The sequence below is a fragment of the Colletotrichum navitas genome (assembly GCF_030913465.1).
Source record: "Colletotrichum navitas strain CBS 125086 chromosome Unknown LY79scaffold_96, whole genome shotgun sequence".
NCBI classification, from domain to species: Eukaryota; Fungi; Ascomycota; class Sordariomycetes; order Glomerellales; family Glomerellaceae; genus Colletotrichum; species Colletotrichum navitas.
Window position 1 is genome coordinate 58,782 of NW_026850642.1, and position 24,446 is coordinate 83,227.

The 24,446-nt window shown below is 56.2% G+C and overlaps 8 protein-coding genes across 8 annotated transcripts; 5 read left to right on the forward strand and 3 right to left on the reverse strand.

The window, feature by feature from the left end:
* Positions 1-49: 49 nt before the first annotated feature.
* LY79DRAFT_673756 (RNase III domain-containing protein) lies at positions 50-1,075 on the forward strand (the record flags this gene model as incomplete). The annotated part of the gene is made up of 3 exons (XM_060564219.1): positions 50-503; positions 611-843; positions 926-1,075. 3 exons carry the CDS (start codon positions 50-52, stop codon positions 1,073-1,075), a joined length of 837 nt encoding a protein of 278 aa, XP_060408888.1.
* A 256-nt stretch (positions 1,076-1,331) lies between these two features.
* Positions 1,332-2,636, reverse strand: LY79DRAFT_583785 (uncharacterized protein; the record flags this gene model as incomplete). Its single annotated transcript, XM_060560356.1, has 1 exon — positions 1,332-2,636. One exon carries the CDS (start codon positions 2,634-2,636, stop codon positions 1,332-1,334), a length of 1,305 nt encoding a protein of 434 aa, XP_060408889.1.
* Positions 2,637-5,366: 2,730 nt separating this feature from the next.
* LY79DRAFT_526136 (uncharacterized protein) lies at positions 5,367-8,580 on the forward strand (the record flags this gene model as incomplete). Its single annotated transcript, XM_060555809.1, has 3 exons — positions 5,367-7,740; positions 7,817-8,040; positions 8,107-8,580. The coding sequence occupies 3 exons, from the start codon at positions 5,367-5,369 to the stop codon at positions 8,578-8,580; spliced, it is 3,072 nt and encodes a 1,023-aa protein (XP_060408890.1).
* A 474-nt stretch (positions 8,581-9,054) lies between these two features.
* On the reverse strand, positions 9,055-11,146 carry LY79DRAFT_415579 (uncharacterized protein). The gene has a single exon (XM_060553125.1). The coding sequence runs from the start codon at positions 10,897-10,899 to the stop codon at positions 9,190-9,192; it is 1,710 nt and encodes a 569-aa protein (XP_060408891.1). The 5' UTR covers positions 10,900-11,146; the 3' UTR covers positions 9,055-9,189.
* A 1,813-nt stretch (positions 11,147-12,959) lies between these two features.
* LY79DRAFT_641711 (uncharacterized protein) lies at positions 12,960-16,345 on the reverse strand. The gene is made up of 3 exons (XM_060562355.1): positions 15,751-16,345; positions 13,949-14,820; positions 12,960-13,453 (listed from the first exon to the last, which is right to left on the reverse strand). The coding sequence occupies exons 1-3, from the start codon at positions 16,182-16,184 to the stop codon at positions 13,206-13,208; spliced, it is 1,554 nt and encodes a 517-aa protein (XP_060408892.1). The 5' UTR covers positions 16,185-16,345; the 3' UTR covers positions 12,960-13,205.
* A 4,163-nt stretch (positions 16,346-20,508) lies between these two features.
* LY79DRAFT_568981 (fungal hydrophobin) lies at positions 20,509-21,499 on the forward strand. The gene is made up of 3 exons (XM_060559015.1): positions 20,509-20,960; positions 21,018-21,103; positions 21,165-21,499. The coding sequence occupies exons 1-3, from the start codon at positions 20,795-20,797 to the stop codon at positions 21,210-21,212; spliced, it is 300 nt and encodes a 99-aa protein (XP_060408893.1). The 5' UTR covers positions 20,509-20,794; the 3' UTR covers positions 21,213-21,499.
* Positions 21,265-22,311, forward strand: LY79DRAFT_697916 (uncharacterized protein; the record flags this gene model as incomplete). Its single annotated transcript, XM_060564865.1, has 2 exons — positions 21,265-21,921; positions 22,236-22,311. Exons 1-2 carry the CDS (start codon positions 21,524-21,526, stop codon positions 22,309-22,311), a joined length of 474 nt encoding a protein of 157 aa, XP_060408894.1. The 5' UTR covers positions 21,265-21,523.
* Positions 22,312-23,499: 1,188 nt separating this feature from the next.
* Positions 23,500-24,384, forward strand: LY79DRAFT_594049 (Rrp15p-domain-containing protein; the record flags this gene model as incomplete). Its single annotated transcript, XM_060561637.1, has 1 exon — positions 23,500-24,384. One exon carries the CDS (start codon positions 23,500-23,502, stop codon positions 24,382-24,384), a length of 885 nt encoding a protein of 294 aa, XP_060408895.1.
* Between the last annotated feature and the right edge of the window lie 62 nt (positions 24,385-24,446).

Consider the following 24,446-nt stretch of genomic DNA (forward strand, 5'->3'; position numbering starts at 1 on the left):
ACCCTCTTCCAACGCAACGCCGTCCCCCTGTTGCCAGCAACAGACAAAGATGGCAACCAACGGCTCCCGGTCAGCTTACGGCCTTACGAGGCATGCCGTCCGGCATTGCCAGTCGGCGGCAACCCCCCGAGTCGCTTCTTCCATCCAGTACATCTCCAGAACGTTTGCGACGACCAGTTCCCGGACGGCTGCCGAGAGTAAGATTGACCAACTGTCGAGGAAAACCGAGGAGGCGGAAAGACCCGACGAAGTCTCGCAGCGCCCGCGATGGTCCTACACCCCCGAGGGCATGAAGGCCCCCTTCTCTCCTCACATCACCAAGAACCCGGCGCGCAGCGTCTGGTCTGTCAACACGGACCCCAGGAAGCTGGACCAAATGTACGTGAGGTTTCTGGGTCGCGACGGAGACAAGATGTTGCCGGACGAGGTCAAGTGGTTGGCCGTTACGCACAAGAGTTTCGACCAGGGCCGCCGGGGTTTCAACGACAAGCTGGCATACTTGGGTAAGGCCCTCCCGCCCGCTTTCGGGACCGACTTGCGACTTGGCGTCTGCGTCGCCCGCCCCAAAGCTACTTCCTGCTAACTGGGAGGGGTTTTCCATGTGCTACAGGTCGACAAGCAGTTGTTCTCGAGTCCACGCGAAGCATAGTAACGTCGTCGCTGGCAAAAGACGGGGCCATCGTCCCTGACGAGCACGGTCGCGTACCGTTCGAGCACCATGCTCTTGCAAGCCTCGACAATCTCAACGTTGAGCTGCCGCAGAAGGTCGTCACCAAGGAAAAGATTGAGGAGCTGGCGATGGCCGCTGGTATCGATAAGGTTTTGCGGTGGAAACCGGCAAAGGTAAGCCTAACTCTTACTCACCCACCCCTTCCTCATCGCGGAAGGAACGAGAATAGCCCGCCCTGGCTAACGCATACGACAGCCGGAAAACCTTGCTGGGTCTGGCCAGCAGATTGTGCTTAACTCGGCCGTGTTCGCCATTGTGGGAGCTATCACTCTCCAGCACGGAGCCGAGGTGGCAGGCAGAGTCATCAGGGAGAGAATATTGAGACCGCTCTCGCTCAGGCAATGACGCCAACGGACATGACACACAAAGAGAGAGACGTCTGTTGTATCATAGGTGTAAAACATTTGACAGGAAGGGCAATCATCCCAACAGGAACGCCTAAACAGCCCAAAGCTTTTTTTGCCCAATACTGCTGCGTGACGCCGTGCTGCCACCGGGTTGCTGACGTCACCTTGTAGCAGACGGCCCAAACAGATATATACCTGTAGAAAGCATGCCCCAAAGTGACGAGATAAAACAACGTTTGCTAGGCGCGTGCCATTCACTCTGGCGGCCGGCGCAGCAGGCCGGTGGTCAGGTGCATCACATGGGAGATGCTGCGGTCCGGGGGCTGCCAGGCCAGCCTGATGACCCATCCGTCGGTGGTCGAGCAGAGGTCACGGATAAGGGACTTGTCGATGCGGGTCGTCATCTCGACCGTGACGAGGTTGTTCACGACGGCGTCGTCGACGCCCTTGCCGAGGATCAGCGCCTTGCGGATCATGCTGTTGTTGGGCGTGCGCACGACCAGGCGCGAGGCGCGCGTCCAGTCGACGACGTGCAGGCCAAAGTCGAGCATGCCAGCGCGGCCAACCTCGCCCGTCACGGCGTGCACGTAGCCCTCACCAAGCGGGCGGGTCATGTCCGAGGTGGAGCGGGTACAGAGGAAGAAGCTTTTGAGCACGGCAAATGATTCATTCAGGGTGGCCATGCCACAGCCGGGGTCCGGGTCAACGTGCCAGATGCTCTTTGGCCAGTCGTTGGAGCCGTAGTGGGCGACGCCCTCGCCCAAGGGGTCGTAGGCAAGCAGGTCGCTGGCAAGGATGGGCATGGTTAGGGATCGGGAGGCGCCTTGGTACAGCACAAGGTCCCAATCGGGATTAATGTAGATCCGGGCCCAGGCCGGGTTTCGCTGGCTCCGTTGCGGATAGCCGTGGGCGTCAGGCTCGGGCGAGGCCATGGGCAGATGGATCCTGAAGAAAGACAGAGCCTCGCGACGGGCCTCAAGGCACACTCGGAAAATGGCCGGGCTCCTATTCTCGCAATACCAGTGGGCGTTGCAGGCAACGTTGCCAAGCTCGTTGCCAGAAGACTCAACGCCCGAGGTGTCCATGACACCCCTGATGACGACGACGCGGGGCCGCTCCAGATAGATGCGCCAGATCTTGGAGCGCAGCTCGTAGGGCAGGTCTGGGAAGCGGACAAAGACGTCGCCTCGACCAGACTCCGGCGGTGGCGACGACGGCGGCAGTGGTGGTGTCAATGCCGTCGTCTTCGGGGGGTCGCTTGCGGGCGCGGCAACCCAAGTGCGCAAGTCGAAACCTTCGCAGGCTTCTAGGAGCCTCCAGTGATTTCTGGGCGGTTGCTGTTCCCGTGCAGCGGAGCGGACATGGGGGTCGGTAGTCCGGAACCACCCTCCATGAGGGTGGCTGGCCTCCACCATTTTGGTATCATATTCGTCTTGCGTTTGCGAACAAGAGGGTGGTTGGGCTGACGTAGAGGACCAGTCTATCGGCTGAAGGGGCAGCAGAGAAGGAAACAGACTCGGTGAGCGGCTAGCTTCATCGGACTCGTAAGCCGAGTCCATTACGAGGGTACCTTAGGTTTTTGGCAAGTTCAGGGATTGGGCGAGCGAAGAACTTGGACGAGACAGTACAGGGGACTCTGGTTGGACGACGAGACGACTGAAGACGTTAGACAAGGAAGGGTTCAATGGTGCCGAGCAGATGGGTGATTAATCCTCTGTGCGCGAAGGGCGGGAGCATATGGGCGACGCCGAGATGCGTGCGTAATATGATGTAATGAGATGCCTCCTGGGTAAGGCGTGTAATAGTAACGCTGTGTGTGAGAGAGATAGAGAGTGAGTGAGTGAGTGGGTGTGTGTGTGTGTGTGTTGTGACTTGTGAAGCTAGTGTGGGGTGATGAGGCAGAGGTTGTAGCGGGGAACAAGGCACGATGTGTTTGAGGATCGGGCGACACTCCACGAACCAAACGTGCCATGTGCTTTGGATTCAAAATACGAATCCGAGCACGATGGTGTAGGTTGTAGGGCGTTCGTTCCCATGAATGAGTCGTGCGCTGGGCCAACGAGGATGATGGAGGTTGAGCCTGGGGAGAGCGAAATGCACCGCGCTTTGGGACGACGTTTTACGTGGATCCAATCGTGATGCTGCTGCTACCAGCCGGCCGTGCTGCCCACTGATGCGGCTTATCTTCGAGTCGGTGATTACTAAGACGACGTACCAGGGTACAATGAAATGAAGGGATCCTTGCCGGTGTGACTACGTACCTATAGCCCCGTATATATATGAAATTCCGCCCCACCCACACTGTTACCACGCCGGACTAAAACAGCAGTACTGACCGATCCGTATTCGGCTCCACCATATGATATGATACAACACAGAAGAAACAACGAGACCCTTTCACAGGGCGTTGCCTCTTGAGGAAAAGCCTTGCCTCTTGAGGAAAAGCCTTGCGAGAGACCGGAACGTATTGCACCGGTAGTAGGTATATATATGCGTTCACCTATAATCACCTGTCTCGTATGAGGCGCCCGCGCGACTTTGTGACAGGGACAGCACCCAGGAGTGAAGTGACCGATGCCACATGGTGTTTGGCAACCGAAAGAGACAGAGAGAGATAGGTAGAAGATGCGTGCGTGCGTGTGTGTGTGTGTGTGTGTGTGTGTGTGTGTGTGTGTGTGTGTGTGTAACTGTGAAAGAGAGAGGGTAGCGCACCAGCATCCCTGTCAGATCGTGTCAAATACACGTCAACCCATAATAGACTCGGCACATACTTTTTGAACCAGATAGCTTAAACTGCGCACTCGCACTTAGTACATACCTAGACCGCATCGTAATTATACGAACAAGGTCAATTACGTTCTTGTACTCGCTTGTGTAGTCCATCGCCAACGCCATCGCCCGCTGATGTGTGGCATGGAACCCCTGTCCTGGTTGTTCCCGTTGCATTCTTGGCTTTAACTAGGTAGTATGATTTGCATGCGTATCTGTAGTAGGTAGGTAGTTTAGGATTCATCTGCAGAGTGGCATTGCTTACCTACCCTGAACCGGTCACCAGCTGTCCCCGGCATTCCAATAAACAGCCTTAATCATTGCCTCAGCAGCCAAGAACGGCACGCAACCGTGCGAGGTTTGCAAAGGGGACCGGGCTGTGGGCCAATCACCGAGCCGTCTCTGCAACGTCACCTCGCCGTCTGAAACTCGCACAACCCAAGCCTCGACGACTGACAACCTGCACTCTAGACGCCTTCCATGGATCGATGGCTCGATAGCTCGATGAACGGAACTGGGCGGAGTCCCGGGGAAGGGGGGGGGAGGGTCCCCGGCCTTTTCTTGCCCACGGCTCACGGCTCACGGCTCACCCTTTCTATATAGCATCGCGATGCATAAATTACCCTATTAGGCTTACACGCCGTACACCGAAATTCGAACACGACTTACTCGCACCGCGACAGAGACCAGCTAAACTCCTGTTCAAACTTCATGCCATCTTTGCTGCTCATCTTGACGCGGCCCTGTGCCCTCAATCTACCACCTACCACGCAAGCAATCCTGCCATGCCATTGGCAAGGAAACAAAGTCTCAGCGCCAAACTCATGTAAACGAATCTGGCTTCTGCTGTCGGTGACGGAGTACCGGTATGCCACGCTACCCTAGCATACACAATCCGCCCGCCCGTCGCTTTATGACACCCGCTTGATCTTATCCGAAGGGGCGGCTGGCGTCGTAGAAACCGGGTTCTTCTTCCCAACTCGGTGAATCGGACCCCCCTCCCCCGGCAGATCCTGTCTGGGATTTTCGCAAGGGACTTCCCTCTCTCACCCAGCCTTGAATCCCAGTCAGTCCATCCGGAGTGGAACCGACTTGGATCTATGCCAGCTGCCAGATGGAGCGGGATTCCGCCGCGCGTGGCCGCATGTCTACTGACGGCTAAGACCGCCCACTCCATGTTTAGGCTCGTGATTGTCAGGTTGTAAGGGCCTTGCTATAGATATGTCCCCGTTCGTCTCTCCATGTTTCCTTGGATCTGTTTTGTTTCCCTCCACCATTTGGCGATTCAAGCACCCAGCCCACATTAGGAGGAACATAATATCGCCCTTCTCCTTCGTCTTTCACGACTGCCGGGCAGCCTTGACTTTAACGTTTCCTTCTTCTATTTCTTCTTCTTTTCTTCTTATTTTCTTCTTCTTCTTCTTCTTCATCATCATAGATCCCCACGTTATTTCGACCCATCTAATGTCATTGTCAACACTGTGAAATTTGTCCAATACCCTATTCCTCCTAACTACATCATGGAGATGAACAACATGTACAACAAAATATCGCCACAAGAAGAGGACCCCACGCAGCCGTTACAGACACCACCGCCAGCTCCTCCACAGAGGCAGAGCGCTTGGATGAACTTCTGCGTAGGGTTCTTGATGGTATTTTCCATCTTCAGCGTCGGCAGGGAAATCAAGCATCAATTTGGTCTCAGGTCCAGCTTGAGTAACCAGGTAGCAGTGAATCGGGATTTTGGATCATGGGACCAGGCTCTCGACTCCATCGTCACACCCGAGACTGTCGAGGCTATCGGAAATGATGCCAGGCTGAAGCGGACCATCATGTCCATGGTCGAGTTCACTGTTGATCTCTCCGACCAGCTGGCTGCTCGCTACGAATCACCCGGGCTCGAGGAGACGAAGGAGGCATTGCAGGAGTACAAGAACATAATCAAGAGAAGCCTTGGGGACCTGGAGGACGACGATGCTAAGAGCGGCAGCGAAACGGAGCCTGAGAAGCGCCAGCTCCCGGGCCTGGGCGACCTCTTTGGTGGTATAGGTGGCGGAGGTGGCGGGGCTAGCGGTGGAGGAAACATGTCTGCCGGCATCCTCAGCGGCCTTCTCCAGCCCCTGACCGACGGCCTAAAGAACATCGGAAGTCAGCTGGTCCGCAATCTCGACGGACCGGGCATGTTCCTGGGCATCGGAATCGGCGCCGGCGCCGCTCAAGGGCTGAACCTGTCGACGCAGGACAAGACCATGCAGGTGGCTGCCAAGGTGGCGGCAGACAACAAGATGGAGGCGACCGGCCTGAACCCCGCGATCCAGAACCTGGGTGTCGGTCTCACAGCGACCATCCTGGGCTCTGTAAACCTGTCCGACCTGTCTGGCGTAGGAGGGAACTTGACACAACAGCTCCAGCCCATCGCCCTCGCACTCGCAACGGGCATCGGCAACGGCACGGTGGCCGGCCTCAAACTCAACCCCAACGCCGCGAATCTCGAGCCCGTCAACGACTCTAGCATTGCCAACGTCGTCGGAACCTTTGGTTTTGGGCTGACCAAGACGCTGACCTCCAACATTGACACGTCCAACCTCCTGAACCAGGCCGGCGGCTCCGACCTCACGCGCCGGCTCGTGCAGATCCTCCCTGACGCCGCCTCGGGTCTCGGCAATGGTTTGGGCGAGGGAGCGACGGTCGGTCTCGGCCTGCAGCCCGACGTAGCGGTGGTCATGAGGCAGATGCCGGATGGATCCATCGACTTCGGCGGCGTCACGCAGACCTTCGCCAAAGCCCTGACGAACAGCCTGCTGCGGAACGGCACCGCCGACGAGCTTCTCAAAAAGTTCAACCTGAGCGGCAGCGACACAACGCGCCGCATCATGGATATCCTTCCTGCCGCCGCCTCAGGTCTCGGCAAGGGCCTGGGCGAGGGAGCGACGGTCGGTCTCGGCCTGCAGCCCGACGTAGCGGTGGTCATGAGGCAGATGCCGGATGGATCCATCGACTTCGGCGGCGTCACGCACACCTTCGCCAAAGCCCTGACGAGCAGCTTCCTGCAGAACGGCACCGCGAACGAGCTCGTCAGCAAGATCGGCGGCGCAGCCAAGTCGGCCGTGAACGGCGGTGGGATCCCAAAGACCATCGACATCAACGGCCAGACGGTCGAGATCGGCAAGGCTGCCCAGGGCTTCGCCCGCGGCTTCCTCCAAGCCGCCGGCGACTCCATCCAGAGCATGGGTGGCGTGCAGTCCATCTTCGAGGGCAACGCCACGATCCCCACGGGCCCGCCGCCGGACCCCAAGATCGACTTCGACGACACCATCGGCGGCGCCGCCACCGGATTCGGTTCCGGGATCGGCGGGCAGGGTGTCGTCGTTGTCTACGGCCTGATCAAGAACCCGCACGGCACGAACACGACCGCCGCAAGCGCCGCCCCGGCACTCCCGGCCACGAGCGCGCCCGCCGCCCGCCGGGACTTGGAGCTTGTCGCCCGCGAGGACCCCCCGCCCATCGTCTCCGTCGATACGAGCAACGGGTTCAACCTCTCCGTCGTCATCAATGCCCAGACGGTCTCCGCGGCCGCCCAGGCCGGCGTCAACGCCCTCTCCTGCCAGGGTATCGGCGGCCTGGGGCTCATCGGCCTCGGCCTGATCCGTAGCAATACCATCGCCCTCGACATGTTCAGCGGTGGCGGCGGCGGCGTCAACAGCAACATCACAAAGGTCATCAAGCAAGTCATCCCCACCGGCACCATCAAGATCGCCAACGAGGGCCACTTTTACGCCATCGACGGCGGCATCCTTCGCGATTCGTTGGACGGCAGCATTACGAAGGCCGCGAACGCCATCGAGATCAACGGTTCCAAATTGCCGAGCTGGATCGCGTTCCTCGTCATTCACAGTAAGTTGGAAAAAAAAAACACCCCCTTCCACCCGAAGATCCATGCGAAAGCCCAGCTGACAGTCCACTTCTCCAGTCATTTTCGCCATCGTAGCATACATCAACATCCTTCCTCTGGCCATCGGTCTCGAGCATCTGCGGAACATCCTCGTCCGCGTCAATATGCCGCAATCCCTGCCCAAAGTCCACAAGTGGAACAACATTATGTGGCTCTTCGTCATGGGGCCCTCGGTCCTGCTCGTTTTCCTCTTCGGCGCGCTCGTCACCGCCAAGTCTGCCCACTTCCGTACCGCCCACGGTGTAAGTCGCTGACCGAGCCTCTTGTTTGAAGTCCCCCCTTTCGATAGCTAACAAAGCGAATTACAGGTCATCAGTCTCATCACAACTCTCGTCGGCCTGGGTGCAGTCCTCCTCCACCTCGCAGTCAAGGCCCGCGCACCGCCCGAACTCCCCAGATCTACCGGCTCTACGCCGCCTCCGTTGCCCCTCATGAGCCTACCCAACATCCGCCTCCTGGTCAACCAGCTCTTCCTTGCCCTTTCCTTCGCCTCCGTCATCACCGGCTTCACGGACCTGAGCTCCGTGGCGCTGTGCTTCACACAGATCGTCCCCTTCGACGTCGCGCTTGTCGTCGGCTTCGGCTTGTCAACGGTCTTTGTCTTGGGCTCCTCGATCTCGGGGCTCGACCTTGCGCTTACCGTGCGTGACATCATGAAGCGGAGAAAGGGCGGCCCGGCCGGCTCCTCGGGGGTCGTTGAGAGGGGCGGCGATGGGTTGCAGGGCAAGATCTCAGCGCCCAAGATTGTGAAGAGCAACAAAGAGAAGGGCAGTTTTATGTAATGGGGTCTTTATAAAAGTCTACCGGAGGTTCGAGACTTGGAGCTGTGCTCAGTCTCGTTTATAGATTTGATAAGGGTTCGTAATGCATCAGGTCGGTGGGGTTGGGAATTGAAAGGTTTATGAGATACCTACGGATATGAGGAGTACGGCATGGGATTGGCAAAAGCCTGCATGAGAAACGTATGTACCGGTTCACGCATTACATGACAAAGGAAGTAAACACTTTTGGGTTCGTTTGTTGTAGAAGCCACATCGGTGGCTTTCACGTTCATTATACCCCAGCTCGATTCAGGAAGCGGGCTCTGATTTTGTCTCACATTAAATTTGACCAAGCTTAGTGCCTAGTGTGCTCTCTCTGTAATTGAACATTTGGCTTTTCCTATGTGCTGCTATGTCAAACATGTCCATTTGGGACTCGTGGCTTTCTATTGGTATATCTGCTGATGAGAGAGAGAATTTGCACTTCCTTGTCTCTCCTCATAAGCCGGCAATTAGCTATTTAAAACAAGAAGACTTCGAGTCAGCCGGTGCTGGGACAATGAACTTGCGCTTCACCCATGTACCCTGCACAACATGCAAGTCCACAGTCTATCCTTCTCATACGCATCATCACTCGTCATCCCACAGATGCCAGCTACTGCTCGGCCTTACGTCCAGCACACACCGCCTCTTTCTTCGCTGTCCCACGACTTCTCTCCCGTTGCTCAAGAAGAACTCTTCCGTCTCGCCGCCGGGGGCCTGCCTCACCATGCCCAGGCCCGCGAGGTCCGTCTTGGTGCACTTCATCTTCAGGTGCCGGAAGTACTTGCGGTAAAACATGCGCTGCATGACCAGCCGGTCGGCTACGGCCCGGGGTAGATAATCCCCGAGCTGTGCGCGCAGGGCTTCCAGCGCGGCGCGCTGGCTCGCCGCGTTGGGGGGCTCGTAGTCGTTGCTCAGGAGGAGGCGGGGCACATCCCGGTAGAAGGCGTCCTTGGCGGGGATCCCGCTCGTGAGGTAGCCCTCGTGGATCATCCACACGGGGAACCGTGCCGCCGCGCGATCGTCCATCAGCTGGATCGCCTCCGTGTAGGACTCCAAGTTCGCCAGGCTCTCGGAGAGGGGCGCGCACCCCGGCACGGGGGTCAGGTCCCACGTCTCGGGCCCGCCGCGGTCGCGGGTGCCGAAGTGGCGGATCCCCACGCCCAGCGGGTCGAACGCGAGACAGTCGCTCAGGAAGATGTCGAGGGGGATCTCGCTGCTCCAGGGGAAGGTGAAGATGACGGTGTCGAAGTCCGGGTTGATGAGGACGGGCCAGGCGATCTTGTTGGTCGGGTGCATTGGCAGCTGCACGCGGTAGAACGCGCGCGTCTCGGCGCGGCACTCGCGATTCACCCACATCAGCGCCGGGAGGGTGTTGTCGGCGCTCCAGGCGATGTTGGACGCGAGGTTGCCTAGGGCGTTGGGCGCGAAGTGGATCTTTTTCAGGTCGTTCATGCATCGTATTTCGACGATGCGCGGCCGCTCCAGGTAGAACCGGAGGATCTTAGACCGGAGCTCGGGTGGCAGGCGGGAAAAGGGCTGGAACGAGGTGAGGGGCCCAGCGATGTTTCCGCCGCTGCCGCCGTTGATCGGCGGGGCGACGGGCGCTTCCGGGGAGGCGTCGACGATCTGCGCGGACGCCGAGGCCAAGGGCGGAGGGTGGGTAATCGTCCACGGGCCGTACGGAACGCCAGACCGAAACTGGAAGCGGTCTTCGGGTTTGACCGGAGTTGGCGGTCGGTGGAGGTCGATGTGGCGGCGCTGGCCACAGGTGGGACACGGGGTGGATGACGCCGACGGGAAGTTCCCAATGGATGCGCCGACGCTGATACTGAGCGACGTGGAGGACGAAGATGAGGACGACGGGGGAATGGTGGCGGCGGTCTGGGCGGTTGTGGACACCGCCGGCGAGTGTGAGGCGGTTGTGGCCGACATGGTCGTCGAGGGGTCAGAATCTGTAAGAAGAGCAGCCTCCGGCTCACCCATGCGTGCGTGTGTCTCTGTCCGTTGCCGCAGCGGGTGGTGGCTGTGGCGCCGTGTTGTCACCGCGTCGCCAAGGGTGGTTTGCGTGCCCCTCTCGATGCTGTCCTGCCCCGGGTCTTGCCTTTCTCCTTCTACTCCTCCCGCAGGCGCTACGGATGCTGAGAGCGGCAGGCCCTTGCGTGGGCGGATGCGAACCGACAGGCCTCTTAGCCAAACATTTTTCCACTTCTTGGTAAGCTGTTGCTGCTGGTGCTGGTGCTGGTTCTTGGGCCGGACATCAGAGGCTGCTGCCTTGCGGTTTGAGCTGGATGCCATGACGAACTGGCTGAGCCGGGCGAGGAGCCCGTCGGTCCTGTTGTGAGCTTGCTTCTCCTCCTCCTCCTCCTGCTGCTGGTACTGGTGCTAGTGCTGGTGCTACTACTACTTGCGCAATAGCGCGATACCAATGAAATGAAGCAATCTAGTTCACACTAGGTAGACAGGTAGACAGACAGACAAGCTGATCCTGTGATTCTCAATCACCTCGTCAGACTTGAGTGAGATAGATGCATGCGGCGGGTGCAGGAGCTGCTGGCGCGGTGGCTTGCTCGTGTCTTGGAGTTGCGGTGAGGTGAGCAGGGGTGATTTGAGCGATTGAGAGGGAGAATGGAGTAATGGAGGTCGGTCTACCCGATGATGATAATGATGGGGGGAAAAAAAGCGATATGAATCAGGGCGAATGGGAGACGCGGGGGAGGAGGAGATCTTGGTCAAGTTAAGGTTCGTCCATGTGCCCCGGCCGTGTCTGGAAAGGTCAGTGTCAAGTCAGTCAACGGAGAAGTGGTGTCCGAGTGTGTACTCCGTACAGCCAGCCCCTTAGCGCATCGGCAGTTCCTCGTCCTTCTTTTTTCTTCTTCCTTCTGATCTCAAGGAAGGATTCGTACGAGTCGGGGTAGCCGAGTCGATATGCAAGAGAAGAACTGCACCGATCTCCGCGGAAGATGAGGCAATTGGCTTTGCAGGCTTGCAGGCTCAGGTTCGGGGGACTGCGCAGTTCATTCTGGGGCGCAGGTGCTCGGACGGGGTGCCTGTTTGCCCAGAACCACCGGGGGGTAAGAAAGGGAGGGGGGAGGTCGAGGGGGCGCGACACTGAGACAAAGCTTCCCGTTGGACACTGAGGGGCTGCGATCAAACTGTATGTAGTATCCGTACTCGTAGACAAGACAGCTTTTCGCCTATCATGTGCCGCCGGCGTTAAGCCCGCCTCATGTCAAGCGGCGCTTCTTTCAGTTGTGTCCTGCACCCGGAGCAAGCTGACCTCGGCTCTTTTGTTGTTGCACCAGGAAGCTAGTTTAGTGGCAAGTAAGTGGCTCCGAGTTAGCCGGCAAACCGTTCCGACCATCTGTGCCCAATCTCAACCTTGGAACGCCGTTGCAGCGTCGCCTGGATCTCCCACGTGCTGAAACGCGCAAAGGGGGCGGGTGCGACGTTTGGCCGGCAGAATGACGCCTGCACCCAATTAGTGTCTGCAGGGCGACTTTTCCGAGCACAAAGTCTAGTAGTCCATTGATCCATAAAATGGAATACTCCTTTGCACAAAGTCTTACGTCAGACCTTCTCTTCCAGGGCTGGCCTTTTTGTTCCAGAAGATGCGTATCCGGCCTCGGATACATGGCAGGATTTGCATCCTGGAGCGATCTGATCGGCATAGAGGAAACGTTTTGGGGCCGCAATGGTCAGGCATTTGCACCACGGTACACGCTCCGGCCGAGATTCCGGGACCAAATGGGTCCGGATTGACCTCAACTCCGGCAATGTGGGTCGGCTTCCGGGGCTCGGCTCCGGCACCATGGAGCCGGACGGGTCCGCTTTTGTAACGGCGCGTACCTGCCTATCATGTATTGTTGCAGGAATACAATGACTGCACTCATACAGTTTGATGCCACGGGAGAGAAATTGACGCCTCTTTTCACAAGCTTAGTCAGTCATCACACTTGCCTGTTGAAGTACGTATTGTGCAGTGAAATACCGTATCCTCTCAGCAGATTCGTACAGCGCACAGACCATCCACTAGGCCTATATCGAAAGGCGGTCAGCCAGCCTAGCCACCCACCTACCTTTCTAACCCTAACCCTTGCCACCAAACTTGCCGCTGACGTTGACTAACCCCTGCATTTGCCACTTCTAGATCCCTGTTTCTGCCAGCCCGCTAGCCCTTATCCAGCAGCCCCTGGTCAGTGCGGTGTACGGATCTACTGAGGATACAGTATGCGTTCTTGATAGTCTGAACAATTCTCCTTGAGCAAGTCAGATTCAGTCACACTTACTGATACTCCACAAATATGAAAAGCACAGTCAGAGCATATTTTCACAACGAAGATAGTGGATAAATTACTGTGGTGAAAGACACGCTTTATTGTCTAGTTCATCAAATCATTTCTTAAAAAGTCCATCCACAGCCGAGCAGAGAGTGCCTACAGACAGATTCTCACCAAGCGAGGCATTCGAAGTAAAAGCCATCACCCGTACCCCAAACCGCCAGATCAAACCAAACACCCCCTAATATGTATTAATGTGACCCCCAAAAAGTCGCCCATCGAATGAAGTGAAAGTGTGACCAATCATGTTCACACGAGGGTTCCTTAAAGGATGAGAGCAGCAGCGGCGACGCTGAGGACGAAGGCGCCAAAGGTGGCGACGAAATTGCTGGCTCCAGCAGTCACAACGGTGACAGGCTTGCCAGTGCCCGAGGGCGAGGCAGGAACACCAGTGGCCATAGAGCCCTGGGACCCACCCGGACCCTGGGGCTGGCCAGGAACGGCCGGAGCGCCAGGTGCACCCGGGGCGCCGGAACCAGGAGCACCCGGAGCGCCAGGAGCACCCGGGGCGCCTGAACCAGGAGCACCCGGAGCGCCAGGAGCACCCGGGGCGCCTGAACCAGGAGCACCCGGAGCGCCAGGAGCACCCGGGGCGCCGGAACCAGGAGCGCCAGGAGCGCCAGGGGCACCAGGAGCACCCGGGGCGCCGGAACCAGGAGCACCCGGAGCGCCAGGGGCACCAGGAGCACCCATGGCGCCGGAACCAGGAGCGCCAGGAGCACCCGGAGCGCCAGGAGCACCCGGGGCGCCAGGAGCACCCGGGGCGCCAGGAGCACCCGGGGCGCCAGGAGCACCCGGGGCGCCAGGAGCACCCGGGGCGCCAGGGCCAACCGGGGTCTGAACTGGGGGCTGAACCGCGGGAGGAGTGGTCTGGTAGGGAACCTGGGTGACGGGAGGAGGAGTGACAGTAACGGTGGTGCAAGAAGCGCCGTTGCAGGTGACGGTGGTCGTGCAAGGCGGCTGGACGACATAACCGCAGGTGCTGCAAGGAGGAGCAGGGGCGGGACAGCTGCCATCGCAGGGCTTGACAAGGTTGTACTGGCCGTTGGAGTACTGGTACATGTTCATGGCCTCGGAGGCAGAGCAGGGCGTGAACATGCAGGAGCCGTCCATGCATTGGCACTTCTGATTGCAGAGGTCGCCGGAGCAATTCTCAGCCTCACAGTAGTTGCCGTAGCAAGTAATCTTCTGGTCGTACTCCATCATGCCCGGGGTGGCGTAAACACACGTGCCAGAGTTGCAGACAATCTTGCGGCCACAGTCGGGACCACCATTGCAAGCCTCAGGACGCCAGACACCCTCGCTGTAGACGACACGACGTCCGCACTCGGGTCCGAAGCAGCCGAAGTTGAAGGTACAGTACTGACCGTAGCAGTTGATGGTCTTGTAGCAGTCATCGCCGTAGCACCTGTTGCTGGAGGGGATGCCGGTAGGGACACCGGTGGGGATGATGGATCCGTTGGAGCCGGTGGCAACACCAGTGACGGAGGCGCCGCCACTGGGGATGACGCCGGTTCCGGTGCTGGCACGGACGTAGATGGTGAAGCGGACGTTGGCGGCAATGATACCGGCGAGCTGGCGCTTTGCAATGGAGCCGAAGACACCACCGCAGCGCTGGGTGGAGGGGGAGCCACCGCAGGGGATGTTGCACTGGTCGTCAGCGACCTTGACCTCGTTGACATCGTCAATGGCGTCACCGCAGAAGCAGTCGTTGGCATAAGTGGCAGCGAAGCGCTTTCCGAGAGGCGTGCAAACACCAATGCATCGGTCGTTGGTCATGGTAGAAGCAGACTGAGCAATGGTGAAAGTCGGGAAGCTAGAAGGAGACCTGTAGCAACCGAGGTAGACGAAGACACCGACGTTGATGGGGTTGACGACACTAGAAGACGGGGTGGCGGTGCCCGAGGCGGAAGCAGTGCCAGTGGAAGTGCTAAAGGTGGACGAGGGCAGGGTGCTGGAGCCGGAGGAGCCCGAGACGGAGGCGGAGCCAGAGACGGAACCGGTGACAGAGCCGGTGCGAGAAGCACTGCTGGTGGCAGAGCCAGAGACAGAGCCGGAAGATCCCGAGACGGAGGCGGAGCCAGAGACGGAACCGGTGACAGAGCCGGTGCGAGAAGCACTGCTGGTGGCAGAGCCAGAGACGGAGCCGGAGACAGAGCCAGAGACGGAACCGGTGGCAGAGCCGGTGCGAGAAGCACTGCTGGTGGCAGAGCCAGAGACGGAGCCGGAGGCAGTGGCAGACATGGTCGAGGACGAGGAGAAACCCGGGGCGGGGGCGCCCTGGAAGCCCTGACCAACGGTGCCCTGGCGACGTTGCACACCAGTGGCGGGACAAGTAACGGAGGTGGTGGTGGCGGGGTTAAAGCTGGCACCGCAGTTGCAAGTGTTGCTGACGAAAAAGCTGAGGATGCTCTGGCCGTAGGCAGTGACGCAGTTGTTGAAGCAGGATTGGCTATCAGTACCGGAGGCGACTTGGTTGTTCAGGAACGGAGCGCCCGTGACAGACCTGCAGCCCAAGTTGACCAAGATCACAACGTCGCCATTTGCAAGACGAACATAGGCCGACGAGCCGACCGGCATATTCTTGAGTTGGTCGAACGACACGACGTTGGGGCTACTGGGGGTGGGATTCTGGACTCCGTTGTTAGGCGTGCTGACGGCCGATGAACTGGCAGCAGCGGCACTGGAGACACCGCTGCTGGCAACGGGAGCTGAGCCCGAGGCCGGGGCACCGCTGGAGGCCGGGGCACCGCTGGACGCAGCACCGCTGGAAGCCGGGGCACCGCTGGAAGCCGGGGCACCGCTGGACGCAGCACCGCTGGAGACGGGAGCGGCGCTCGAGGCAGCATCGCTGGAGGCGGGAACGGAGACGCTAACGGGAATGGAGACGCCAGCGGACGAAGCGGCGCTGGAGACGGGAGCAGAGACGCTAACGGGAATGGAGACGCCAGCGGACGAAGCAGCGCTGGAGGCGGGAGCAGCGCTGGAGGCGGCAGCAGAGCTGGAGGCGGCAGCAGAGCTGGAGGCGGCAGCAGAGCTCGAGGCGGCAGCAGAACTGGAGGCGGCTTCAGAGCTGGAGGCGGCAGCAGAGCTGGAAGCGGCTTCAGAGCTGGAGGCAGCAGCAGAGCTGGAGGCGGCTTCAGAGCTGGAGGCGGAAGAAGAGCTGGAGGTACTCTGGGCGGCAGTCGTCGCGAATAACGCGAAGATGCCCAAGGCAGCCGCACCTCGGCGAGTGAACTTCATTGTCGTGGAGTGAAAGAATGGACGTGCAAGGCAAAAGACCAATACACTAATGCGAAAAGCGAGCGAAAAATAAGTATGATGAGAAACGAGCGTAGGTAGTTGGAACCTTTGATGTTGTTGCTGCAGAACAAAAACCGAGAGAGAGAGGACGGCGTCGACGCACACTTATATATCTTTTCGTCCTCGTCGTCCTCGTCCACCAAAACCATGTATATCTGCGTATCATACTTCTTTGAAAGGCACATTCCTGTTTCTCCCGCTCACCACCTTCCCCTTGCTTCGCTATCGCCTATCCCCAAACACGACCGACAAGATGAGTCTGCGTGCCTGACACCAACGCGCTCCCTCCTCAACAACCGCCCCTTAGCCTGCCTTCATGTCTCGACCGCCATTTTCTCTCCATTTACCTCTAGCATGTCTCATCCTCTCTGCTAACTTCTGACCTTGAACCAGGCGGTCAGGAATGGATCGCTCGCCGGAGGAACTCGTTCGATGGCAATGTCTCACCTTCTCCGCCATCCAATTGAGGGAGAAGACCTCAACAAGGGACCAATCAATAACTCCGACTAAGGAACGAGAGACAGATCCACTACTTCTGATCCCCTTTTACACATGTATTTCTCTCACGCACAAGCTTGGGGACTGAGTCTCGTCTGTGGCGCTCCCGTCGCCGCCGCCCTCTCGAGCCTTTCCATTGACGACGACATACAACTTCGCCATCCCTAGGCCAAAGCTTTTGCTTGGAATTCGTGAGATTGCCCCTTCATCAGCTGGTCCAAATCTCCGTCCCCCCTGTCCCCCATCCCTGGAACTCCCGCTCTTCCGGTCCGTCTGCCCCTGTCTATCACCGCGAGGCTCTCGATCTCCCGATCCATTGGGATCACCAACCGGTGAGCGAGTCATACTCGTCGAGTAAACGGTCTCGGCCTGTTGAGCCTTTCAAGCGGTGCCGGGAACCTGCGGCTCTAATGCAACATGTTCTCCCTGACAGACGCATATTTCTTTTTCCTGGCACTAAGTCGTACAGTAAGGGAACATGACGGCACCACCACTACCAAAAAGGCCATGTGCTTACGGCATGGATAAAAAAGTATCCGCTTTGCTTACATTAGCCCAGTCGTTCCAGGCACTGGGTTCTCTCAAATTTGCCCAAATACGTTGAGGCGAACTTCCAGACCGTCGTGGAACTCGACCAATTTTACTAACCAATGCAAGTGACATGGACAAGATTCCAAGGCGGCATCTCCTTCATGTATCATTTGTTAGACTCGACGACCCAAAAACATGGCACTCTTTACTAAAGGGGCCTTCCTCTCCTAACACCTCTAAAGTTGAAAAGCCGTCGGTTGAAGTGGTTTCCGGAATTTCTACGCCTTCCCCGATGAATGCTTAGCCAAATGTCTGGACCGATGAACCTCACCGCCTCCATTTCCAATCGCACAGTCAAAGAATATCTATGACTCCTCGCCCGAAATATGAACGAGCCCACCATACCTGGACTCTTCAATGGAAACATAGCAGACATACGCCTTTAAGCCAATGACAAGTTAACAACTCCCTTACCAATCGTGTAGTATCGTTGCGAGGGACATGTAGTTGTTGGCCGTGATAATAACTTAACATCACCTAGACAGTAATAAAAATGAGGTCAAGCAAACGAGCTGCATACATGTGATAGTGGGAATGAAGACAATTCTTGTTTTGAAGCCGGTCCTCGTCAGGTTAAATGTTAACAAACCCTAGGTCGATCATACCAGCCACAAATGAGGCTTCAGTGACTTAATGGCAGCTAGTACTTTCTGAAAAGGAAAACGCTTAATGGTAAACGTGCTTCAGACCCTCATTTTACCTGCATCCCTATCCCTTAGTCAACAGAGAGCCAACCATGTATCGTGAAGCTGAGAATAGCTTTGCGTGGCTAGTATCAGTCGTAGCCGCGGCCACAGACGTCGTAATATATTGTCAACTATATGCACAGACCACCTCATGGGGGTATTTATACCAGACATCCCCCCTTCCTGCGTAGTTCCTCTGGAGGACAAATACTTCATCTTCTTTTTAGCAGACGCTTGCGGTTGATCGGATCACGACAGCGGTTACTCCCTTGAATTAGTTCATGGTAACTGAACAAGGCGATGTGCACCAGCCACCGACTTTTAGCATACTCCCCATGGTGTTTTTCTATTCCCGTTGACTAGCCATTATACACATATCAGCATATTCGGAATTGGCGCCCCGGATGCAAGCAGTACATGATAACCATGCCCAAGATAGCCACTCGATTCAAACTCCAATATGACTATAGGCCAGGTGACACTCGAGGATTCCAGATTCCCCAATAGATAAGGCCCCGTTTCTGTTTCGTGTCCACGAGAAAAAGTTCGGTGAGGAGCGTCTGTAGGCTTGATACCCAATGCTCTGGCCATGGACAAACAAAAAGTCAATTATTTCATGTGACAGCCCGACGGCGCAAATTGTTCCTCGTCTGCCAGGAGCAAGATCTTTAACTGGTGAAACCCCCATACAGCGTACGTGATTGCTGATCACCAATTGAAAAGAAGGTGGGTCGTCGCACCTTTGATATCAATAGATCAGCCCAACTTGAATGGCGGGGCGCGGACTGGACATCTTCTCATCGAGTTTCCCAAAGCCGTCAACGCAAATGTGAAAGTGCCTGGCTATGCTGTAAAACCACCAGCAGCACCTACACCCTGTTTGGACCAGCTACTGCGCCTGTCAGAAGCTGCTTTGCTGTCCGAATGGTCTTTAACAATGCTGTTGAAGTTTTTGTGCGCCTCCATCTTGCGGGTGGTGCGATGAACGGCCCTCAATTCGGATATTCCGGCTGTCCTTGACAATGAGAATTAGTAGACGTGTCTCCGCAGAGAGGATGAATGTCTCCGCGAGCTTTAGTAACCTGCGCTTGAGAACATTGTCCGTGAGCTCGCCGCCTAATCTTTGGTTTAAGCTTACCTGGGAAAATGGACCATGAGTTGAAAATCCCGGGGCCGTAACACCCAAGAAAATCTCGGGGTGTCCAGAATGGCTATCGACAGGTCACTTCTCAGGTTGACCTGGAACTGCCAGCATAACGTCTACATTTTCTTACGTTGCTCTATGTTTAAGCTGATAAGTTTCCTTCCCTAATCTGAGGTGGCGCGGAGTTGATAGGGACAGGGCTGCGCAGGAGAGGATGGGGAATGTGGGTCGCAACGGGTGCTGATAGGTCTATCCCGCAGTTCAGCTGAAGATCGGCCGGGTGAATTATGGGATGCGGGTGTTTCTCCGTGGTCTGATAGTCTTTGCACTTTGCAAAGCCTGTCTTTTGGAACATCGGGGCAAAGGTTCCGACCAAGGTAAAGTAAGAAACCGTTCAACAAAACACAAACAGTTATACACGAACGACAAGGTATCTGGAACAATTTATGGTAGTTGCTGCCCAGGAACTCTGTTCGCGAACAAGAATTAATAAGGGACTGGTCCTTGTATCCTTCTAACACGGCTTCGTATCCACTTGTATACTAGTCTTCTCGAGCCAATAGCCACTTAGGAGCCTGGTTAGGACTCTTCCGTGGTCCTCTGCTGAGGAGAGCAACTGAGTATAGTTGTACAACACACACTCAGCTTGGCTACAAAGACAATAGTCTCAAATGACTTGCGGAAAACCAATCAAATAAATAAGTTACTATCACAGCTCTAGGTTCCTTGTCAACCACTGTCGCTCGGCTTATTCTGTTGGCTGTTGGGAAGAGAGGCTTTTCCCGTTATAGTTTCCCCACCTGACCAATGTAACCATGAGTCGGGCGCGAAGTCGGGTGCAGAGTCACGAGTGTTCGTATCGAAACCAATGAGTTACATATGAATTATCCAATATGCAAAATAACCGTATTTCTGAAGTTGATCCAAGGCTTCCGAAAGTTCGACATTTCAGCCGAGCCTTCAAAAGGGATGGTTAGCTTGACGTATCGACAGCTCGCCTGCGAGATGCCTACTCGTCCCCTGTTGTATCCGTATGTCAGTTTCTCGAGTCTGAAAGCTTCTGTACATACTAGTAGCCACAAGGTCTACCTCCTATCTTTTCCCGCACACGCTCATCCGAAAGGGGGACAGCGTTGCATAGACAAGGTAGCGGCCGTGGACAACCTTTCTGAAGCGCTGATGCTGTTTCTCCACCTGTGTCACGACGGATGCATTCGCCACCTGAAACCTTGGGCTAGAGGTGCAGGTAAATAGCCAAGCCAATATTTCAACGGCCGACAAAAAGGTCACATATGCTGCGTGTGTTGTTCCTGCCATGACTGAAGATGCTGTGACTGGCTGACGGTTATTATGGCGACTGAGACTACGTCGCGCCATGATTGTAGAGCTATATCCAAAATACCTAGCGTCGAAAATAACGGGGAAGAAAAGATTTCCGTCTTTTCTCACAAGTTGTCGGATCTACTAAAAGAGCCAGAAATCAAGTATATAAAGTGGCCGGTTGCCCGTCTCCAACCAACTTTTCGTCAGCACCAACAGTCTTCTGCTTCATTATCCACTCACCCAGACCGATCAAACTCTACCTTTGTAATCGTCAAGAACAAATCTTGCTACCAGCACCAAAGTTCAAAATGCAGTTCTCTGTTGCCCTCGTTGCTCTCTTCGCCGGCGCCACCATGGCCGCTCCCACCACCGGGAGCACAACTCCTGCCTACATCCCTTGCTCTGGAGCTTACGGCAGCGCCCAGTGCTGCTCTACCAGCGTCCTTGACCTTGCCGACCTGACCTGTAGTCCACGTAAGTTTTCCATCGCTGTCTGCCTATCGGAGCATCCATCTAACGGCCGAACCACAGCTCCGAAGGTCCCTACCTCCGCCGCCAACTTCGGCAAGATCTGCGCCGACATCGGACAGCGTGCTCGCTGCTGTGTCCTCCCTGCTGTAAGAAACTCATCTTGACTGTGCCCCTCGGTCGAAAGATACTGACGTTTTATGTCAATAGCTTGGCCTGGGTGTTCTCTGCCAGACTCCCGTAGGTGTCATTTACTAGGTGATTGTGTCCGGGATCTAAGACCTGGAACTCATTCGATGATGGCTTCGCATCAGCGACCACCAGAAATTTTCATTGCCCCACGTGTGCAATGCCATCTGACGATCGGGATGTAACTACAGCTCGGGGCTCAAACACACCGTTGAAGGAATGGCAATCATAGACGATTTGAAGCCTGCCTCTATTGAATGTTAGAATCACTATAATATACCTTGGCCTCTATGGACCACTCTCCGGAACCACTCATATAAAGTGACGATTGTCCACCGTAAGAAGCTTCAAAGCCTTTTCTGCTACGGTTTGAAGGCTCTATGATGCGCGTGAAAGGAAAAATACAATTATCAAGGTATATAGAATATGACAAAGCGATGCATTCTGGCTCAGAAAACACAGCCAGAGTTACAAAAATGTCATGCACTAGCTTTCGAGATCTGACCAACATCAAATCCATGGCCGTATGCGGAGGTTACCTCAAAATAGTCATCACATATGATGATTTCATGGCTGCATACGAGCTCAAGTGGTTCTTCTTTTCCCGGGTCTTTATTGGTGGGGTCTCTCAGGATTGTGTCGCCAAGAACCTCCGGCCTGAAGCTTTGCGTCTCAGATCTATCATTTCTGTGCAAAAGCTGGGCAAAGGAGCAAGAGTCCGTGACCCCACCTCCTTAGCTTCAGAGCTGGCACGCAGAAATGCATTAGAAGCAACAATGTATGTGTCGTGATATAAGCCGTAATTGCGCAGTGGCAATTACGGATCCGCTTTTGTCATCACAGTTATGAGCCCGCTCTACCCTGGACCTCTGTGTGCCTTAACGGCATGCGCATGTGCTATATCAGAGACCCCCACAATTCCGAGGGGCCCAGGTTCGAGCACTGTTCGAGGCAGTTGAAAACACCACCTATACTTTGGCGAGATGTACCCAATTAGAAGGTATTAAGAAGAGTGTTCTATATTACCAGCCTTCCGACAGATATGTCGTAAACCTGGGGGGGTGTGTCGTGATATAAGCCGTAATTGCGCAGTGGCAATTACGGATCCGCTTTTGTCATCACAGTATGCTTGAAGGAAACAACCTTAATGGCTTGCGGTTTGCGCTGATACGAGTTTGCTCTAATTGAACGCTCGGGGGCCGGCAAAGATTCAAGTCACCAGTTGTTCGGTGGTGAGCGTGAATGAGAAACCATAAACAGTTGACAATAGGGCGGCCGCCAAGGAGGTTGGCGAGATGCAGGGGTGGGAGGGGATTCTTCGGGGTTGCGTCTGAGAAGCGTCAGTAACTAGGCTTACCTGGCTTATAACATGTCGCTGAGGTTGGCTTGGGAATCTATCGAGTCCAGAGATCCGTAGAGCCCGAAACAAGCGGTTTTCATTGGTCAGTAGGGAATTGATAATTGGCCAGTTGCCGCTGCCAAGTTGTACGGCGGAATGCTTGGGGTGAGTAACCTGAACCTACTCCGATCTGGCTTCGGCTACTCCCGATGGGTTCAGGTGAGGATTGCTTCTTTCAAATGGCATGTCTTGACCGGATAACATCGAAAACTACCGGTAAGCTATGGCTGGCCAATTGTTAGAATCTAGGGGCTAGCAAGCTCTCGGCACATTATGGTCCTTACATACCAGAGGCAAAAGACCTATCAACCCACATAAAGTGACGGCAAGCCCCGTAGTCGCGAAATTATCGTACACAATTGAAATGAAAGTGAGATTGGGAAGCAACGTCCAGATGTGCTATAAAGTGCGATGGGCAGTAATCCTAGTATTAGTTCGCTATTGGTATTGACTTGTCTCGAGGTCTTGTGATTTTTCGGCCGTAAGTTGTAAGTTGTAACAAACCCTTGGATAGAGACTCGAACCTCCTTTGCCAAAATCTCAGGCGGGATTCGCATAGCTTCAATTCATTCAAAATGATACTGGTCATTGCTAGAGTCAGCTGTCAAACTCAGGCCCGTTGGAATGACGAAAAAGAAAAGAAAAAGGTAAACAGCGAAATTTAGATAGACAGTGACGAAGGCTCAACATGTCGATGACTTGGAAATTCAGCTGATGTTTGTTCCTGTAGCATCATGGGGATCCCCAGTTGGCAAAGTGGGGAGCGCTCGGTGAGGGCGGCATTATCTCGGTGACTACACCGACGATAAGATAGCGGGTCCCACCGGCCGAACCCAAAAATTTGACCTTTGCAAGGAACTTTTTCCCAGGTACAGTCAACACTACCTACATACATATTCCCCAAACACGACGTCCTCTGATCAAAACGCCAATTGTCTTGCCAGGCGACTCACAACAATGGCCGGAACAGCAAACCAGAAGAGGAAAAATGACGGCCGACTCGCGCCCCCGTCCAAAAAGCAAAAACGACAAGACAAGAAGCAGGCGGGGCCCGCCTCGGAGGACGAAGACCAAAGTTTCGACGCTGTGAACCTCCTCGACTCAGACGATGATGACATCCTCAACGCCAACGTCGACGACGGTGCCGTCTCGGACGACGACGATGACGATGGTTCAGTGAGCTCCGCCGACGAGCGCCCGGCGTCGAAAAAGATGAAGACAAAACCCGCCCCCCCGGCGTCGAAGAAGAAGAAGAGCAGAGACGCGCCCGCCGGCACGGACTCGGACTCGGACGAGGAAGAGGAGAGCGGCGACGACGGCGAGGGCGCGCCGCAAAGGACCAAATCCAAACGCAACGACCCGTCGGCCTTTGCGACGTCCATGTCCAAGATCCTCGCGACCAAGCTCACGACGGCGAAGCGGGCGGACCCCGTGCTCGCCCGCAGCGCCGAGGCGCACGAGTCGGCGCGGGCGGCCGTCGACCTGGCGCTCGAGGCCAAGGCGCGCAAGCAGCTGCGGCAGCAGAAGAAGGAGGCGATGGAGCGCGGCCGCGTGCGCAACGTGCTGGTGGCGCCCGAGACGGAGGGCATGTCGACGGGGGACATGATTGAGACGGAGAGGCGGCTGCGCAAGGTCGCGCAGAGGGGTGTCGTCAAGCTCTTCAACGCCGTGCGCGCGGCGCAGGTCAAGGCCGTCGAGGCGGAGAAGAAGGCCCGCCGGGACGGCGTGGTGGGCGTGGTGAGGAGGGAGGAGAAGATCAACGAGATGAGCAAGAAGGGGTTCCTGGACCTGATTGCGTCCGGCGGCGGGGGGCTCAAGAAGGGCGCGTTGGAGGAGGCTTGAGAGCACGCAAAGAAAAGAAGATGGAAAAATGGATGGATGGATGGATGGATGCCAGTGCCGGG

What these genes read in the sequence shown, in the direction of transcription:
- LY79DRAFT_641711 (XM_060562355.1), bottom strand. Translation starts at nt 16,184, where the DNA reads ATGAAGTTCACTCGCCGAGGTGCGGCTGCCTTGGGCATCTTCGCGTTA. An exon ending in CCCGTCTCCAGCGGTGCTGC is followed by an intron (nt 14,821 to 15,750) that starts GTCCAGCGGTGC and finishes CCCGTCTTCTAG; the next exon opens with TGTCGTCAACCCCATCAACG. An exon ending in CAAGCCCTGCGATGGCAGCT is followed by an intron (nt 13,454 to 13,948) that starts GTCCCGCCCCTG and finishes CTCCTGGTTCAG; the next exon opens with GCGCCCCGGGTGCTCCTGGC.
- LY79DRAFT_415579 (XM_060553125.1), bottom strand. Translation starts at nt 10,899, where the DNA reads ATGGCATCCAGCTCAAACCGCAAGGCAGCAGCCTCTGATGTCCGGCCC.
- LY79DRAFT_568981 (XM_060559015.1), top strand. Translation starts at nt 20,795, where the DNA reads ATGCAGTTCTCTGTTGCCCTCGTTGCTCTCTTCGCCGGCGCCACCATG. An exon ending in CGACCTGACCTGTAGTCCAC is followed by an intron (nt 20,961 to 21,017) that starts GTAAGTTTTCCA and finishes GCCGAACCACAG; the next exon opens with CTCCGAAGGTCCCTACCTCC. An exon ending in GCTGCTGTGTCCTCCCTGCT is followed by an intron (nt 21,104 to 21,164) that starts GTAAGAAACTCA and finishes TTATGTCAATAG; the next exon opens with CTTGGCCTGGGTGTTCTCTG.